The sequence below is a fragment of the Camelina sativa genome, chromosome 3 (genome assembly GCF_000633955.1).
Source record: "Camelina sativa cultivar DH55 chromosome 3, Cs, whole genome shotgun sequence".
NCBI lineage: Eukaryota > Viridiplantae > Streptophyta > Magnoliopsida > Brassicales > Brassicaceae > Camelina > Camelina sativa.
The window spans coordinates 23,713,115-23,733,024 of NC_025687.1; the positions used below are offsets into that span (position 1 = coordinate 23,713,115).

Here is a 19,910-nt window from a genome sequence, read left to right on the forward strand (position 1 = left end):
ATATATATATATATATATATATATATATAATTGTACCATCAAACTTGTGATTATTGGTAGACAACTACCGTTTGAAGTCTGGTGGAGCATGATATTGATCCTAGACAAGCGAATAAAAGGCACACGGGTACAGTTAAGTCTCTAAATCAGTCTTTTACAAGGAACTTGAACAAGGAATCCTTAGATCAGTAATATTCATGGAGAGTTCAATTTTCCCATGCTTTAATCAAATAATTAGATAAACAAAGTAATGCCCAACATGATTCTGAAATAAATACAAAATCTACTCTTATGATATTCCAATATATATATCTAGACATAAGTAGATGCCATCACAATAATTCTAGTAATTACATAAGTATTCCTAGACATTTCAGCTTAATCTGAGTCAATATCGTCAATGCACATTCGTCTATTCAGGAGTGGAGAAGATAAAGATGTCACACATTGCCTTTCAGTAACACTGATCCCATACATTGCTTATATTGAAGAATATATTGTATTGACACAACCAACGACTACATTTTGGTTTTCATCCGCAATGACTTCACAACATATCAACCTACTGAGGATCATCAATTTGAAATATAGGACGAAGCGGATAAAAAAATTAGGAAAATAGGTACGACGTACATAATATTTTATTTAGTCAAGTACAATTTAACTAAATTTCTTTGGTCATGCTTAGAGCAATTCATCAAGGGAATTTTGCCAAGAATGCCATATTTGTAAAAAAAGTTTTCTACAATGCCACAATTGTAAAACTTTATTAGAAATGCCACAAGCTTATTAAAGTGGTCACTTGAGTTGACTATTTTGCCCTAAAAAAATAATGGCGAGAATCTGAATTAATTTTGGAGAGAGATAATGTGATGTACAATAATTATATAGGCATTAATTGTGTTCGTGGACAACATTTCAGTTATTCATATTTTAACGATAATTGTCCACTAGTTATTAAAATATTCTTAACTTTTAGAAGTAGTGGACATGATGTGTTTTCATGTAATTAAAAAAAGTCCACGTGAAATTTTGATTTAGAAGTTGTCCATATATTATAATGATATTGTCTATCATAAACAAAAATGTAAATACGTTGTGGATATGTTTCAAATTATAACACTTTGTCCTTTATCCACACAAATTGATCACATTTCATTCACATGAACCATATTGATCATAGACAACCTTTCTTATTCATGTATAAATGTAGTGGACAACTTTAAAAATTTGATAAGTTGTCCACATGACTTCAAAGTTGTCCACAAAAATGAAGATTAAGTTGTCCACAAAATGAAAATTAGGTTGTCCACAAAAATAAACATAAAGTTGTCTACAAACGCTGGATAAATACTCGTCTCTCGCCTAACAAGCACCATCATTAGCTATTCTGTAAACCAAAACGAAACTCTTGTGGTCCACCTACAAAACATCAATAACACAACAACAAGACAAATCGAACAAGAACAGAGCCGACAAATCTAGATTTGCCCGTCATAAAACATAATCAGAAAAATTCAACCTATAAGACCAGAGCGAAGAAAAAAACCAGACTCACCATGAAATATATATAAATGTGAGCACCACATATCCCACTAAAACCATCGGAATCTGCCAATTGAAGAAGATGATGCTTTGACAGCTAGGACGAACAAGAGAAGATAGAACATTTTTTTTTTTGTTTAGAAAACATAATTTTTATTAATAAATTATGGAGAGAGAAAATGAGATAGAAAAAAAACAAATGAAAGAAAAATATAAATAGAAGAAAGAAAATAAAAAGGTTAGTTTAGTCAATCTACCAAACACATATGACATTGGAGAAAAGGTTTTGTGAATGTGGCATTCTGGAAAAACAAAATCACTATACATGGCATTCCTCTTAATAAACTCATTCATCAACTCTCAATCGTAGACCACTAGACCACAATGAACTGATGCATAGTAATATACAACCATGTACCTATATTAAAATATACCTAGTGTATATAAAAAGTCGCAACACAAAATTCTTATTAATATACAAATCTTTGATTATCTTACGCATCATCTATATTCTATAGTATGTCCTCTTCGACCCGAAGTTCTGGAATCTGGATAGACAAAAATATCTTTGGATAGACACAGATTTATACAAATTTTATTATTTTTATATTTAAAAAACACTTCCAGAGAATGACTGATGAAGATGGTCTTACCACTTCTGACTGATTATTTTTATTAATCATAAGTATTATATAAAATTTTTGAACAATTTATAAATAAAATAAAAGAAAGATGATAGGAGAATCAAAATTTGAAATCTTAACAAAATCTTCTAGTTATTAAAAATAATTTATTGTCTACTTGGATATAAAATCTTAGTTTTTGAAATTGTGAATTGGTTTATATTTTTTTAAAAAAATATATAGTAATTTTCGTCTATAATTTATTACAGAGAGAAATTAATTTTCCAAGTAAAAATTAGTTTTGATTTAATAGATAAATTTTTTTTTATTTTATTAGAGAGAAAAAAAAAATTTCAAGTATAAATTAATTTTTTATTTTTTTTAATTACAAATTAGTTTGATTTGAATAGATTTTTTTTAGTTTTCTAGATTTTTTATATTTGATATGTTTACGTTTTTTATTTTTTAATTAATTTATTAATTTTAATTAAGTTTTTTTAATGGCAATTATAAATAATTTCTTACATAGTTTTATATTTGTACTCTCTAATTAATATAGTAGGATATAATTTTCCAAAAGTCCAAACGTAATATTTGATCATTTTTGTGATCATGAAAGTTGTTCATAACTGTTTTTTTTTTTTTTAAGTTCATACAATTTGTATAGTTTAGGCAAATGATTTATATTTCCGAAGCCCGGGTGGACTTTTTTGGTTTGTATAGAGTCAAGAATTCAATCTTTAATTTAATCAATCGAACAGTGACACTACAAGTCTACTAAAAGAAGTACAAAAGAGTTTTGGTTATAATTTGCTTTTGTCTTCGTGTATTATTATCGACAGTGACACTACAAGTCTACAGCCGACAAAAGTGACTTATGAGTTATGAGTTGAATAATAATTTTCCCTTTCAAAGGAATACATAAAAGGAGACTATTAAACCTCTAGAAAGAAGAAGGCCGAGAAAAAATGTCTCTCTTCCTCTGTTTCCTCTGCCTCTTACCCCTTATCTTAATCTTCTTGAACATATTCAAATCTTCGAAATGGAAGCTTCCTCCTGGTCCAAAGACGCTTCCGATCATCGGAAACTTACACCAACGCCGGGAATTACATCCCAGGCATCGTCGGAACCTCTCCGACAAATACGGACCAGTGGTGCTTCTCCAATACGGATTCGTCCCCGTGGTGGTGATCTCTTCGAAAGAAGCAGCAGAGGAAGTTCTAAAAATCCACGATCTTGAGTGTTGTAGTCGACCAGAGACGGCCGGGACCAGAGCAGCTTTTTACAACTTTAAAGACGTCGGATTCGCACCTTACGGTGAAGAGTGGAGAGTGATGCGGAAGCTCTCGGTGGTCGAACTCTTCAGCTTGAAAAAACTTCAATCTTTTAGGTCTATCAGAGAGGAAGAGAACGACTTGTGTGTCAAGAAACTCTCTGAGTTTGCTACGAGACGATCTCCGGTGAATCTTGAGAAAACCCTTTTCACTTTGATCGGGAATATAGTGTGTAGGATCGGGTTCGGGATCAATCTCTATGAGTGTGACTTCGTTGATGAAGATAGGATCGTTGATCTTGTGCACAAGTCTGATGAGGTCATAGGAGATTCTCTGTTCTCTGATTTCTTTCCCGGAAGAATCGGTAGGCTCATCGACCGGATCTCCGGTCAGAACAAGAGGTTGAACAATCTTTTTTCGGAACTAGACACTTTCTTTCAGAATATTCTCGATCATCATCTCAAGCCTGGAAGAGAGAGGTCATATATTATTGACGTGATGATCGATATGATGAAGAAGCAAGAGAAAGATGGAGATGCTTTCAAGTTCACCACTGATCATCTCAAAGGGATGATCTCGGTACGTAAACCTAAAATATAATAGTATTTTCTTCAAGTTGTATATCTATTCCGAAGTGGTTAAAGATCTTGCAACCATACCATTAGTGTTTTTGGTTTTATGTCACAGGACATATTTCTAGCGGGAGTAGGCGCAAGCGCTGCCACAGCGGTATGGGCAATGACCNTTACATCCCAGGCATCGTCGGAACCTCTCCGACAAATACGGACCAGTGGTGCTTCTCCAATACGGATTCGTCCCCGTGGTGGTGATCTCTTCGAAAGAAGCAGCAGAGGAAGTTCTAAAAATCCACGATCTTGAGTGTTGTAGTCGACCAGAGACGGCCGGGACCAGAGCAGCTTTTTACAACTTTAAAGACGTCGGATTCGCACCTTACGGTGAAGAGTGGAGAGTGATGCGGAAGCTCTCGGTGGTCGAACTCTTCAGCTTGAAAAAACTTCAATCTTTTAGGTCTATCAGAGAGGAAGAGAACGACTTGTGTGTCAAGAAACTCTCTGAGTTTGCTACGAGACGATCTCCGGTGAATCTTGAGAAAACCCTTTTCACTTTGATCGGGAATATAGTGTGTAGGATCGGGTTCGGGATCAATCTCTATGAGTGTGACTTCGTTGATGAAGATAGGATCGTTGATCTTGTGCACAAGTCTGATGAGGTCATAGGAGATTCTCTGTTCTCTGATTTCTTTCCCGGAAGAATCGGTAGGCTCATCGACCGGATCTCCGGTCAGAACAAGAGGTTGAACAATCTTTTTTCGGAACTAGACACTTTCTTTCAGAATATTCTCGATCATCATCTCAAGCCTGGAAGAGAGAGGTCATATATTATTGACGTGATGATCGATATGATGAAGAAGCAAGAGAAAGATGGAGATGCTTTCAAGTTCACCACTGATCATCTCAAAGGGATGATCTCGGTACGTAAACCTAAAATATAATAGTATTTTCTTCAAGTTGTATATCTATTCCGAAGTGGTTAAAGATCTTGCAACCATACCATTAGTGTTTTTGGTTTTATGTCACAGGACATATTTCTAGCGGGAGTAGGCGCAAGCGCTGCCACAGCGGTATGGGCAATGACCGAGCTGATCAGAAACCCGAAAGTGATGAAAAAAGTGCAAGACGAGATTCGGACAACACTTGGGGACAAGAAGGAGAGAATCACAGAAGAAGATCTAAACCAACTCCACTACTTTAAGCTCATGGTCAGGGAGGTATTCAGGTTACATCCATCAGCTCCACTCTTGCTTCCAAGAGAGACATTGTCTCATGTCAAGATCCAAGGCTACGACATTCCTGCGAAAACACAGATCATTATCAATGCTTATGCGATTGCTCGTGATCCAAAACTATGGGAGAACCCAGATGAGTTTAACCCTGACAGATTTCTTGACAGTTCTATAGATTATAAAGGACTAAACTTTGAGCTCATACCGTTTGGATCTGGTAGGAGAATATGTCCCGGGATGACAATGGGAATCATGCTTGTTGAGTTGGCATTGTTGAATTTGCTTTACTTCTTCGATTGGGGATTGCGGGAGATGGATGAAGCCAACAAGATCGTCACCGGAAATGAAGATGTTCTCAACTTCGTTCAAGTTCTTCACCACTGAATATATATATATAAATATATATATATATGTACACTAGAGATTCAATGATAATAAAATAATGGTCACTTTGTTCTTCTCCACTGAATATATCTATATATATATTTTTAAAGTACATTTTGTATTCTACCTTTAAAGTTTAGCTTATTTAAAAACTTATTTACATAATTAATCTCTAAAAAAATGCATAAAAAAATAATAAGTAAAATATGAAAATCAGAATCGATTATTTTCATAATATACAAAAATCGAAAAAATCAATTATTTTCCAAAAATATCTCTACTAAATTGATTTCTATTTCTAAAACCAATTTCGGTTTATACTTACAAAATCTTTACATTTAACAATATATTACTAAAATATCTCTAGAATACCTTTTTTGTCTTCCTTAAAAATTAAAATATCTCAATTTTTTCTTAAAAAAATGAAACAATCTAATATTTTACATAATCGATTTCAAATTTATTAATTTTTTATAATTTTTCTTTACTTAAAGCAAATAGAATTCCAAATGAAATTATAATTTTTATTTACGTAAAGCAAATTCCAAATGAAAATTATAATTTTTATATACTTAAAACAAATAGAATAACATATATCTCAATATCTTATTATATAAAATTGGGTTTCCGAAATTAGCCATTAACAGGATCATGATACGTGTCAAGTATACTGATAAGATGTTGACATGTGTAAAAAATTATTATTTTTCAAAACAGTTAATTAAGATAATAACATTAAATATATATAAAATTTATATGTTTATATCTAAAAAGAAATTTCCTAAAATTAACAAAACTAATATATTTTTCATTGTATGCTAATTATATTGTACGTGTTTTCTCAATTAGATTTTGACATGTATAAACAAAAAAATAATTCATTAAACATGTATATTATTATTAATCAATAAATAGGGAATTATAAATCTAAAAGAAATAACATAAGTCATGTCAAAAGAATTATTATTTTTGAAACGTAATAGGGCAGCTAATTAAGAAAATAAATGATTATATCTACATAAATTTACATATTTATATCAATAGCCTAGATATCTACATAAATTTACATATTTATATCGATAGCCTAGTTATCTACATAAATTTACATATTTATATCGATAGCCTAGATCTTTCATTTTTGCTGATATAATTTTGCGGATCTATTGTGGGTCTTTGATTCGTGCAGGTTCTTCAATGGAAGCTATCATATGCAATGAAATGTAATCAAATTATATAAAACCCGCTAAATTAATCGAGGATGGAGACACTGATGGGGGTTCCAAAAGTGAATCTACAGTTAGTAGCGTTATAAGTTTCGAAGATTAGTCGATGATTGATGTTGAAACGACCTGACCCGTTTTTTTTAAATAATAAATAATAATAATAATAACTACAACTAGTGGTCCCATACCCACTAGCCACCTAACCACAATCATAACCAACAACGGAATAACCAATACCAATAAAAATCCAATAGATAATATGACAATAATCCAATAACCAATCATCAGAAAACATGAAAACCAGCAACCTAGCAATGTTTCTAATGACCCAACTCTAGCAACCTAGCAATGCCAGACAACATCCAATCGAGTCTTTAGAACATCCTCCTCTTCATTGCCTTGATTCTACGATCACACTTTGTCTTTACCTGCATCACAAACGCAAATTGCAATGCATGAGTATTTTATAAACACTCAGTAAGGCAATCCTCCCATCTACTAGGCTATACACACAAGCAATAGAGATACTCTAACCATCAAACAACAACCAATAATCAAACCAGACTCTGCATCGACCGACACAAAGCTTGCATCGACCGACACCAACCGGGAACAACATTGACCGACACATGGTATGCATCGGTCGACACAAGGTTCACTTGCATCGACCGATGCTTCCACTTGCATCGACCGACATATGCTCGACATCACGCGGAAACCCTAATCGCATCGACCAACGCCTCCACTTGGCATCGACCGATGCTCATAGGTCAATTCGCGCCGTCCTCGCACTAGCATCGACCGATGCACATGCCGAGCATCGTTTTCCCCGAAGCTTCTCGCCGGATCTTCGTTCCTGCAACCACAAGACTTAATCCCAAGCCATAAGAAAGCTTCCTGACACCTCAAATAACACTCTAACAAGCCTAACAACACATACACAAACAGATCAGAGGAATCTCCAGCTTAGATAAGCCATGGTCATGCACTTACCTTTGCCATAGAAGAAATCTGACCCAAACACAGGAAGAAAACGCTTTTAAGAAGCTCCTACGACGATCCCAGCTACAGATCTCTACAGATACAGTTTCCAACTCCAAGAAATCACCAAAAACACTCAAGAACACCAAGAACTCTTCTCTCTCTCTTTCGTTTGTCTCAAAAGCGGCCAAAGTCGTCTAATGAGACAAAAGAAACGATTTAAGGGTTTTCCTTTTCCTTTTGCCAAAAACGCAGCGTTTAACTTAAGTAAAAACACAGAAGCTGAACCTGCATCGACCGATGCTCCTCCAGCATCGACCGATGCACATCCCAAACCGGGATTTTGGTTCACGGATGTTACATATGTTTCTGGTCAAAATCTAGAGTTTTCTCTTCTGGATAATGTCAATGATTCCGGTACTGAAATCAAAGCTACTTGATCGAGTAATTGAGAAGCGATTTTGAAATTTGGAAAGTTAAAACGGTTAACCGTTTTAAAATTTGTTTTAAACGGATTTATGGGGTTATTTTATCGGAGTTGATTCATAAACCGTCTAAACCCAGATATATAGAGAAATATATGAGAACTTTTGATTCAGGAAGAAATAAGTTGAGAACTTACGATTCGAGAATATTTGAGACGAGGTCATAGTTCTAAGTAGTTTTGGTACAATGCGATACTTATGCGGAGTAAACAGGTCATCAATCCTTTAACGTGATTATGACATATGTCATGTTTTGGATTGTTTATAAAGTTTTTATTTTGTATATCTGAATTATCTAAGACTTATATATACCATCATGATTATAATTTTCAATTTTTTTATATTATGTTATATGAACTTTCTTTCAATTTCTCAATAAAATTTTTTTATTGGATTGGTAATAAAATCATTGTACTCGAGTAGATAATTTTCACCAGTTGTTCATTCAAAATATCTTTGGAGTAAAAAAATGCATGGTTAAAAAAATTATGTCACAAAACAATTTTAGTAATTATAAGAACTATAATTATGCCAAAATGAAAGTAAAGCAACATAAAATTTGTTTAAATTGTTTTAAAGACATTTTATAGGTGGTGATAAAGAGCATACTTTAACAATAAAATAATTTTGGGTGGATGGTTTCTTTGGTGAAGTGGGGTTGATCTGACAGAGAATTATCTGGAAGGTGGTCGTCAAGTCAAGAAAGGGATGGTGGCTCTCCCAAAAACCACCGGCTCAAACGTGAAGGTTCTAAGTTGGAACTGTCAGGGCATTGGGGTTGATCTGACAGAGAATTATCTGGGTGATTTGTGGAGAAAGCATAAACCAGACATTTTATTTCTATCAAAGACAAAGAATTGTTTTTCTTATTTACAAAAATTTCAAAATAAGTTTGGTTATAATAAATTGTTTACTGTTGAACCCCGCGGGGCTAGTGGTGGTTTGACGTTGTTTTTTAAGGATGATTTAAATCTTTCAATCCTTTTTGATAATGATCGTATTATTGATACACAAGCTTACATTGGGCAACAAAAAGTATTTATGTCTTTTGTTTATGGGGATCCGGTCTCCCAACACCGTGACAAGGTTTGGGATAAATTAACAAATATTGGATCATTTCGCATTGATCCCTGGTTTTTAATTGGAGATTTTAATGAATTAGTTGGAAATCATGAGAAGCAGGGGGTGCCTTGCGCCCAATATCTTCATTTCAGCCATTTATCTCAATGCGTCGACATTGTGGGATGCTAGAATTTCCTTGTTATGGGGAACAATTATCTTGGCGAGGGAATCGTTGTAATAATTAGGTGGTTCGGTGCCGATAAATTCGGGCTTTGGGTAACGAAGACTGGCACGGATTCTTTCCAAATTCGAAAGTTGATTATTTGGAGATGATCGGTTCAGATCATTGTCCAATTTTAGCTACCTGTTTGACGATGGTCCGGAGACGGCAGAGGCAGTTCCGGTTTGATAAGCGTTGGCTGGGGAAGGAGGGTTTAGTTGGTGCGGTTAAATCAGGGTGGAATCGGACAAGGAATTTTCGGATTCCGGGTTTTGTTGACAAAATAAGGAATTGTAGGAACTCGATTTCTTGGTAGAGGAAAAAAAATGTCAGCACTGGCCCATCGATCATTTCATCTTTGAAGACGGCACTACAAGATGCGAATATGGATGATTCAATTTTTCAGGAGGAAATTCGGGAAATTGAGAGGAAATTGAAAGAGGCATATCGCGTTGAGGAGATTTATTGGCAACAAAAGAGCAGAAAGTTTTGGTTAAGGGTTGGGGATAAAAACACCACCTATTTTCATGCATCTACCAAACAACGTCGGGTGCGTAATAGAATTGTTGGTTTATTTGATGCTGATAACGTTTGGGATGAATTACCTTCGGGTATGGAGCATATTGCTACAACATATTTTGAGGACCTGTTTAAGAAATCAGTTGGTGGGGGTATTTCAGAAATGCTACAAGCAGTTAACCCAATTATTACGGATAGTATGAATAGAGCTTTAATTGGGGATATCTCGGAAGGGGAAGTCCGAAAGGCTTTGTTTTCTATGCATCCAGAGAAAACTCCAGGCCCTGATGGGATGACAGCCCTGTTTTTTCAAAGGTTATGGCCCTCTCTTAAAGGGGATTTAGTGGTTTTGGTTAAAGAGTTCTTTCAAACTGGTAGTTTTGATCCACTTTTAAATGAGACTAATATTTGCCTCATTCCTAAGGTTGAACGTCCGCAGCGGATGGCGGATTTTAGGCCAATTAGCCTATGCAATGTGAGCTACAAAATAATTTCAAATGTATTATGTTTTCGCCTGAAGCGTCTATTGCCTCTTTTGGTTTCGGAAACACAATCAGCCTTTGTTTCTGGTCGTTTAATTACAGATAATATTCTTGTGGCTCAGGAGATGTTACATGGGTTAAATACTAATCGTCGGTGTAATTCTGAGTTTTTGGCTTTTAAAACAGACATGAGTAAGGCTTATGATCGGGTTGAATGAGATTTTTTGGAGGCGGTTTTGGTACAATTAGGATTTTACAGGAAATGGATCTCGTGGATTATGTGGTGTGTTTCGTCAGTGTCGTATCAAGTTCTTCTGAATGGCCAGCCCCGAGGCTTTATTAGACCACAGAGGGGATTACGTCAGGGGGATCCTCTCTCACCATATTTATTTATACTTTGCACAAAAGTTTTGATAGCAAATATTAAAAAGGCTGAACGGGAAAAGAAATTAACGGGTATTACTATTGCCCGTGATAGTCCTACGGTTTCGTATTTGTTGTACGCAGATGATAGCCTGTTTTTTTGTAAGGCAAAGGCAAATGAATACAGGACGGTAATGGATATAATTGGCAGTTATGGTAGAGCCTCAAGACAGGAGGTTAATCTGGCAAAATCCTCTATTATGTTTGGCAAAAAGGTTCCTGCTGATATACGATCCCAGTTAATCAGTTATTGGTGTTTCTAAGGAATGCAGTATGGGATCTTACTTGGGTATTCCTGAAAACTTGCAAGGCTCGAAAACTAAGGTTTTTAGTTATGTTAAGGATCGATTGGACGATCGAGTAAATGGTTGGTCCGCTAAGTATTTATCTAAGGGTGGTAAGGAAATTATGATTAAATCGGTGGCTTTGGCTCTTCCCACACATGTTATGTCATGTTACAAACTACCACAAGATTTGACGTCTAAACTAACGAGTGCTATAGCTACCTTCTGGTGGAAGTCTAATGATAGGGCTTGAGGTATGCATTGGGTTGCTTGGGATAGATTGTGTAAAGATAAATGTGAAGGAGGATTAGGTTTCCGAGCTTTGGAACAATTCAATGATGCCATGCTGGCCAAACAGTTTTGGCGCTTAAATCATAATCTGATATCCTTAATGGCCCGGGTGATGAAAGGACGATATTTCAGGAACAAACATCCTCTTAGGGCAAAAAAAACCAAATAATCCTTCCTTTGCATGGATGAGTATTTATTCCACCAAGGGGTTGGTGGAACAGGGAACGAGATGTGCGGTAGGTTCCGGTTGTTCCATTTCGGTTTGGCGTGATCCATGGTTACCAGATATTCGTCCAAGACCAGCGAATGGTAGGGAGAGTTTGTGGTTGCCGAGTTTGATGGTTAATCATTTAATTAATCCAGTTACGAAAGATAGGCATTTGCCTATACTTGAGGAGTTTTTTTGATCCAGTGGATATCTCTCTTATTCGGAGTATGCCGGTCAGTAAAACTTCTCAACCGGATAAATTATTATGGCATTTTACTAAGTCAGGGAAGTATACGGTCAAATTAGGTTATCGGTTGGCCCGAGAACTAATTGCGGATGTTGAGCATGGGCCGACATGTGTGCCCTTGCGGGCTCAGTCGTGGAAGTTAGATATACCCTCGAGGATTCAACACTTCTTCTGGCAGATTGGGTCAGGTACTCTCCCCGTGTTAGAACGACTTGCGTATCGAGGTGTCCGGTGTGAGGCTTTGTGTAAGCGGTGTGACTCGGTAGTAGAGACTATAAACCATGCGCTCTTTGAATGCCCTCGGTCACGATGCATTTGGGAATTGTCCCCAGTGGTGCTAGATCTGGGAGGTTTTCCATATGCCTCGATCTATGCAAATCTAGACTTCATATTCTGGCGGGCGTCTTCCCGATCTAGGGTTTCAGATATAGCCCTTCGTCTCCCCTGGATTGTATGGTAAATTTGGAAATATAGGAACAAAAAGGTTTTCCAAGGTATCGAGGTAGAGCCAACTGAAATTTTGAATCAAGCGGCTAATGATAAATTATTGTGGGAGGAGGCCAAATCATACTCAGTGCGTTATCTGGATTCACTGCCTTTATTGGAGGACATGGGTTTCTTTCCCCGTTGTCAGATTGATGGTTCATGGAAAAGTACAGATCCTTTTCAGGGTCTGGGCTGGTGGTGCTGCAGTGGAGAAGATTCAACGCTCCTATTGGGAGCACGGAGCCACCGGAGAGGCCTTACCCCCTTACATGCGGAATTACAAGCACTGATCTGGGCTATGGATTCTTTACTGGCGGCTGGAGTTGTTTGTCAGGCTTTTGAGACGGACTGTGCTGAGTTAGTTGCGATGGTGCAGACGCCGGATGATTGGCCCGCTTTCTCGAATTTGCTGGAGGATTTTGCATCACTCTGAATTTCTTACCCCTCCTTCACTCTAGACAGGATCCCACGAGACGTCAATGTAAGAGCGGATTGTCTGGCTCGGTCTTCAAGAAGTTTAATTTATGAATCTACTTTTGTAAACTCTTTTCCTCCGGCTTGCGCAACCAATCCTGGAGTTCTCTTTTAATTTATTAATGTTTAGTTGAAAAAAAAAGAAGTAAAAAAATAAAAATAATTTTGGGTGTAAGAGCATATTTTTAACAGTAAAACATACAGTAAAATTGAACGTGGTTATTAATTATATGTTGCTTTGATGAATTCTTTGCATGTAAAATATTTTGTAATAAGTTGTGAAATGTTTTTGAAATTTGACATTAATAATATTTGTAATGATGAGTATTTGGCAAAAGTTTTGGTGGGATATAATTTAGCTATAGATTATTGTAATAATTATTATAATATATTTAAAATATAAAAATATAAATAAGTGTATGAAGGTAAATATAAATATGATTTTTTCCTCTAACTAAAATTATTTATATATTTACTTCTGGAAATAAAATTTCTTTTTATATTTTTAAAAAATTGTTTAGGGTTTAAGATTTATTTTCTTCAACAATTTTAAAACCTGCATGATATGTGGGCCCTTATCTAGTTATTATATAAAACTAAAAAAATTATAATTTTATATTATATCTAAAGTAATTTTTTTGTTAGTTATATAAGACACCTGGAAAAAACAGTTTGGTTTCATAATGGGCCTTAACCTACACATTCTAATATTACATACTCTATCAATATTAAAATACTAGACATATTTAATTAAATTATGATTATGTAAAAAACAAGTTATCATATAGTATACCGCGGGTTAAATCGTAAAATTAACAATCAAAATATAATTATAGAATTTTAAATTATAATCTTAATGTGATTTGGTTGCACCGGACTGTAATGTGATTTGGTTGCAGCGGACTGTAATCCTCACTATAATAAGAGATCAAACCCAAGCCTTCGCTCGGTCCACAGAACCCTGCTCAATGAGATTGACCCAATGTTCCATCAACTTTATTGTCTCCACTCGGATCACAAGCCAACGTTGCTAAGCTCGACGTACCAACACAGAAAGCTTAACTTATTTATACAAGAAAGAAAAGTTTGTTTCTTCCAATGTGAGACTTTGTCACATATATATTACACAATCTTTTTTTTTTTGTCAACCAAACATTAAATTAGAAAATAATTCTAAGGTTGGTTGCCAAAACCGGAGGAAAAACACAGTCTTCTTTTTATTCCAACAAATGTTATATTTTGTTGATACATTGTATATTATTGCTTTTTCCAAAATCGCTATTCTTTGAACAATCAAAAAATTTATATTAAGACATGTAAATGCTTTTTTGTTTTCGTTAACTGCTTTGATGCATAAACTCCAGAAAATATATTTGAAACTGTAGTCCAAGCTTCATATATTTATATATATACTACATTTACAACAACAACAGAAGAAAAACGTTATATAGAGAGAAGATAATTAATTATTTTAGTTCCGATTTTGAGATTGAATATAATTGTTTTTTCTTTTTTGAGTTATTTTATTTTTGATTTTGAGATCAAATTTTTTTTTTCTTTTTGATATAACTTACTTGCTAAAGTGATGTGTTGATTAATTTGATGATGATCATAGAGATAAGTCATGGTTTGTTCCAAACTCATGGAATTTTAAATACATCGTTCGATTTTTTCCTGGAACTGAACTAGAGAATTTGAGAGAGAGTGTCAAATAATATATAAGAATTTGAGTAGAACATTATTGTTTCCACTCATAGCTTGAAAATTTCTAAACGAAGAAGAGAGTTTGTATTTCTCAAAGTTAGGTTATAAAGTCTGAGTTTTCATTGATTTATAAATTTTTAAAATTTGATCGGTCCATTTAAAGATTCTCAAAAATGTAATTCTAACTTTTGGAAACGACTCCAACATTTTGTGATATTCGGAGAATATTTATTTTTTTAACCAAAAAGTTCTGTTTATTTGTAATTTTCTTTTGTTCTAAATTATATTGGTCTGGCTTGTGTTTATCTCTTTGGTTTTAGGTATATCAAAACAATATTTGTTAACAAATTCTAAAAACTTACATGTGTCCGAATCTGATAGGTAAGGTGACTCTTTCTCACTCTCACTTTAAAAACTACATAATACATTCTAGAAAATATTATTCTAGCTAAGGTTTTTAGTATTTGACACTCTCTCTCATGTGTTGTGTGTGTTTGAAATTAATATAACAAAATATGTAATTATATATTTTTCAAAGAGTTAAGTAATTGATTGAATAAATTGATTATTAAATAGTTTATATTACATAAATATTCATTTAAATAAGTATTTTTCAAAATTTGTACACAAATTTAAAATATTTCTCTCTATTGTTTTATAGCTTTCTTAATTCACCGAATAGTCTTTCCACTGTCCAACAAACTCAAAAGAACTAATCTATTATTTATTATATTACTAGGAAAAATCCCACGCCTTGCGTGACTTATATCAATATATTAGTTATATATATATATTTAAATATAGTTCTTTATTTCAAATTCTGTATTAAAAGTAGTTGATTTTATATGTTCCAAGATAAAATACTTACACATAGACTTTTAAATATGTAATATGAAAAAACCTTCATTTATTAAATTGAATAAAAATGTATGGTACTTACACATAGACTTTTAAATATGTAATATCAAAAAACCTTCATTTATTAAATTTAATAAAAATGTATGGTCAAATACTTACACATAGACTTTCTTAGGAATTATATATCTACAAATGTTAAATTTCTAAGAAAATTGAAATAATAAGATAGAGAAAGAAATAATGTCATATCCACAAAGTTGTCGAGAAAGAAAATCCAACAGGCCATATGAGAAAGTGAATATGGAAAACCTAAGCAGGAGAGGAAAATAGTGGTGGCAGATCTCATTGTCTCACAATTCTATAACTCCAGATGTATTTCTCTTTTCATCATTCAAGTTAGACTGTTTGTAGTCACTGACAGCAACTGCAGAGGAGAAGAAAATATCAGATCCAAACTAAAGAGTCATTATATAAAATTCACATATAAAATGAAACAACTTAAAATTACATGTGATAAAAACCACTGAAAATGCAATGCTTCCTCCATTCAAGTTTTGAGGTTGGAGAGACAGTCTGTAGTCACGGACAGCTGCAGAGGAGAAGAAAGCATCAGAACAACACTAAGAGTCATGACCTGTAACAAACCTCTGTTTTTGTTTTTATCCCAAGTGCTGCTACTGCAGCAACCATCAAATCAGCTGAAACGAGAAAGAGAAAACAGCATTAGAAGCAGGGTTAGTAGTATAACTTGGTAAATCTCAAAAATCCAAGTAAAAAAGAACAAAGAGAGGAGAACAGAGTTAACTTACCTTAGTCAGTCTTCATTCTTCAACCCGACCTGCACAACATATACAAAATTAGATTAAAACCATATTAGTTAATTTTACAAGTCTGAATCAAACAACAACTTAAAAGAGAAACCCTGAAAAAAAAAGAACTCTAGAATTTTTAAAACCTGTACTTGGCCGTCTGTCAAACCAGAAGAAGAGACACCAACTACGGAAACAAAACAACCAACGTCCTCCGATCCTCACCGGGCACCAAAATCCTCCTGCAAAATCATCAACCGAGATACTCACGAGTTAGAAGACAAAGACAAGACAAGAGAAGATGTCGTACCTTAACTTCAAAAAATAAATCTCTCTTCTTTGTTTCCTCTCATGTATGATTACATTTTGTTAAGTGTAAGTGTTTCTTAGAAATAAATATAACGATTTTAAAATGTTCCAAATTTGGAATCAGGAAGAAGAAAAGCTGTACCTCCTCATCCAGAATAAGACACTCGACACTAAGAAGATTGCTGCGTTTCAAATCACGGGCATCCCAGAAATGGAGTAGACTAATGACGATGGTTGGTGTGTCTATGGACTCGGTAATTTCATCGAGCTTGAGATAGGAGAAAGTAGGGCTATCTGAAGGAGGATCTTTGGAAGACATTTTTGTTTTTTTAGGTCGGAGGAAGGGTTGTTTGGGTTTTAAATTTCATGAGGGATGGAATCAAATATATATGTAAAGAGGTAAGGCTTTAAATCGGGGTAGTAATTAGTAAGTTATGGTGGAATCGTAACAGATCGCACAATTAAGGGAAGGCAAATAATCAGGAAAGTAATTAGGAAAACACAGCGGTTAGGCGATTTAACCATTAAGTAAAGACATACAATCAGGGTTGAATTACCTTTTATTGCAGGAAAATAGTAATGTGATAGAGCTTAGGAAGGTAATTAGGGAGTCACATACAATGGTTAGGCCATTTAACCATCAAGGAGAGGCATAAAATCAGGGTAGAATTGGTTTTTATGGGAGGAAAACCTAAAGACATTTCAAATTTAATAGTTTACCAACCTGGCCTGCAGTAAAGAAATAGTTCTATCCAGCGAGTCCAAGCAACCTGCAGTTAAATGGGAGGAAACGACAATAAGCAGTACCCAGTAAATTAACCGAGACGCTAAATACATTGAGATTCTAATGGACCTCTCCTGCAAGTTTAATAAAATTTATAACTTCATCAGGGCCATAACCTGAAACTCCTAAAGCCAACATTCCAAAGAAACCTCGCTAAAGAAAAAGAAGAGAAGAGAAAATAACAGATCAACACTAAAGAGTCACTGACAAACCTCAGTTTGTTTTTGTTATATGGAATGAGATGAGAGCATACCTTCCTCTGGTAGTACGTAGCTGATCAAATTTGACAATCATTGAGGGTGGTTCCAACACAAAAAAAAGCATACCAAAGTAAGCTAAAGAAGACAGATTTTTAAAAAGAAATCATACACATATAAGCATGTCTCCTGAGAGGAAACCTACACGGTTCATATTGCTGCTTGTTGTAGTGATCTATTGACAACATTATGAGAAAGCTGTTGAAGAAGTAATTCCAAAATCTTCCCAGCCAGACGCAGTTTGGTTCTCACAAACCTGAGAGAAAAAGAGAAGAAGATCATTAGAAACCTAGCGAACACACAAGAAGCGATAAATGGGTCTAGGTCTTTCTTTGTCAACTACATACGAAACATACATGATCAAAAGTATAGATGACATTTCAGTTTAAGCTTAACAAATCTCTCTGACAGGACACAATGTAGTAAGCTGAAACGACCAATGATTCTATGTCAATGATTGTTTTAGAACAATTAAAAAGACCCCCAAATCTGAAACAAATTGTCAATTATTCATACTAAAAAGGATCACACTACACGATCATGACCTGACCTTTTAAAGAGAATCCAAAAACAAGATTAACTCTCCAACCAAATAAAAGAAGTAACCTTCACATAATTCTACGGGCGAAATTTAAATGGGTATGGCCAGTATCGATTTTAAAACATAACTTTGCCGGTCAAAACTTGGAATTACGGAGAGGTGAAAGTGAAGTTTAATTTGGGCTTCTTCGTTTATCACTTGACGCCAATGAAAGATCACTCACACAACCCTGAAATTTTGAGAATATTAAAATCGCACTTTCAAATAGGAAATGAAGACCTTTGATTAGGAAAAGAGAGGAATTGCGGAGATCGGCAACAGCGATCTGACAGAGATTAACAGATAAACATGGAGGAGAGGGGAAGAGAGAAAGTCGGTTACGGGTTTCAGAATATTTCTGTGCCATTAACCCACTTGCAGCCCGTTAAAAAATGCATGATATACAGCCCATTATGTGGGTAAGTTTTTTCTTGAAAGAAGAATTTTTAAGATGCCACGTGTCGGGTGGAGGAAGCTCCTTAAAGGGTGTAACCCTACTTTATTATATTAGATTTAGATTCAATTATGAACATTAATATTATCTAAGATTATTAAATAGTTTATATTATCAAGACTTGAAAATAATGAGAGAACATCATACATTATACGAACATAAATAGTTAGAGAGATAGTAAGAACATCATACAAATACTAAAACTAACAAAATACATTAGAGAGAAAAGATTACAGAGGAAGGCATGGTTAACAAGCTAACAACAACATTAGGTAGATAGACCTATTCCAAGCTAGCTAACAACAACACTAGGTAGATAGAAGAACAGAGAACAACCACTAACCGCTAATAGCGGTCCAACTGGAAAGAGATTAAGAGACAGTACTCCAGTACTTCGTCATGATGCAAGCACAACAATACAGCTACAAGCAAATTCATGCAACAGTGTCAGCAGGGGAAGAATAAGAATAGATAGACACAACAAATCAAGAAAAGAGCTGCCCTTGTGTTGTATCTTCTCACGTTCATAGAAATAACGGTCGACGACAGCTCCAACAGCGGGGATCAGGTGTATCCCAAAGAGAAGGATACAAGCATGCCGTGTGAAAACCATGGCGACAAGGGACTTGAATGCAATCACCATCGGCCAACGGTCCAAAAAAACTGGACATTCTGTTATTTCTTCTTCAAGGGGGGCCTCTTCATTAATGTTAATCCAACCGGCTGGCACCTCATGTCTCATGATTGAAAGTGTGCTAAACGCTTCAACACAGATGATTCTGAAGGTTTGTGGTTGTTAAAAAATACCCGCTTCCTCTACACAATGGGAGATAAAATCAGCCACATTCTCCCAACTCCAAGTCCCAGCTGCGTTCCAGTTCTGTAGCTTCATGTGTCTCTGATTTACTGACTCTCTCTCAATAATAAGATTATGGATAGCAACCCTTGGCGAAAAAAAAGAAAAAAAAAAGGAATCACTGAGTTAAAATCAAATTTTTTTTCATTCTAATATATGAATATATAACAAAAGAAAAAAAAAAGAAAAGAAGAGACCAACCTGGACTCAGCAACGCCGACAATTGGGTAATGTATCTCGGAAACATACAAAAGCTCAAAAAAGAAAAAAAAAAAAAAAAAAAA

General features: G+C 34.8%; 1 protein-coding gene and 1 long non-coding RNA gene across 3 annotated transcripts; one reads left to right on the plus strand and one right to left on the minus strand.

Annotated features, from left to right (window-relative positions):
• On the plus strand, window positions 3,091–5,721 carry LOC104777885 (cytochrome P450 71B28-like). 2 transcript variants are annotated; one of them, XM_010502211.2, is made up of 3 exons: window positions 3,094–3,285; window positions 4,199–4,934; window positions 5,043–5,720. In XM_010502211.2, exons 1-3 carry the CDS (start codon window positions 3,137–3,139, stop codon window positions 5,628–5,630), a joined length of 1,473 nt encoding a protein of 490 aa, XP_010500513.1. In that variant the 5' UTR covers window positions 3,094–3,136; the 3' UTR covers window positions 5,631–5,720. The 2 variants fall into 2 exon arrangements, with proteins under 2 accessions (XP_019099450.1, XP_010500513.1); XM_019243905.1 differs by lacking the exon at window positions 4,199–4,934 and having other exon boundaries at window positions 3,091–4,021; window positions 5,043–5,721.
• On the minus strand, window positions 16,092–16,678 carry LOC109131406. Its single transcript, XR_002037045.1, has 3 exons — window positions 16,533–16,678; window positions 16,387–16,415; window positions 16,092–16,275 (listed from the first exon to the last, which is right to left on the minus strand). It is a non-coding gene; the product is annotated as an uncharacterized LOC109131406 (long non-coding RNA).

Excerpts from the sequence above, each read along its gene's own strand:
- LOC104777885 (XM_019243905.1), top strand. The coding sequence starts at position 3,137 with ATGTCTCTCTTCCTCTGTTTCCTCTGCCTCTTACCCCTTATCTTAATC. Across the intron at positions 4,022-5,042 it reads ATCTCAAAGGGATGATCTCG|GACATATTTCTAGCGGGAGT; the intron begins GTACGTAAACCT and ends TTTATGTCACAG.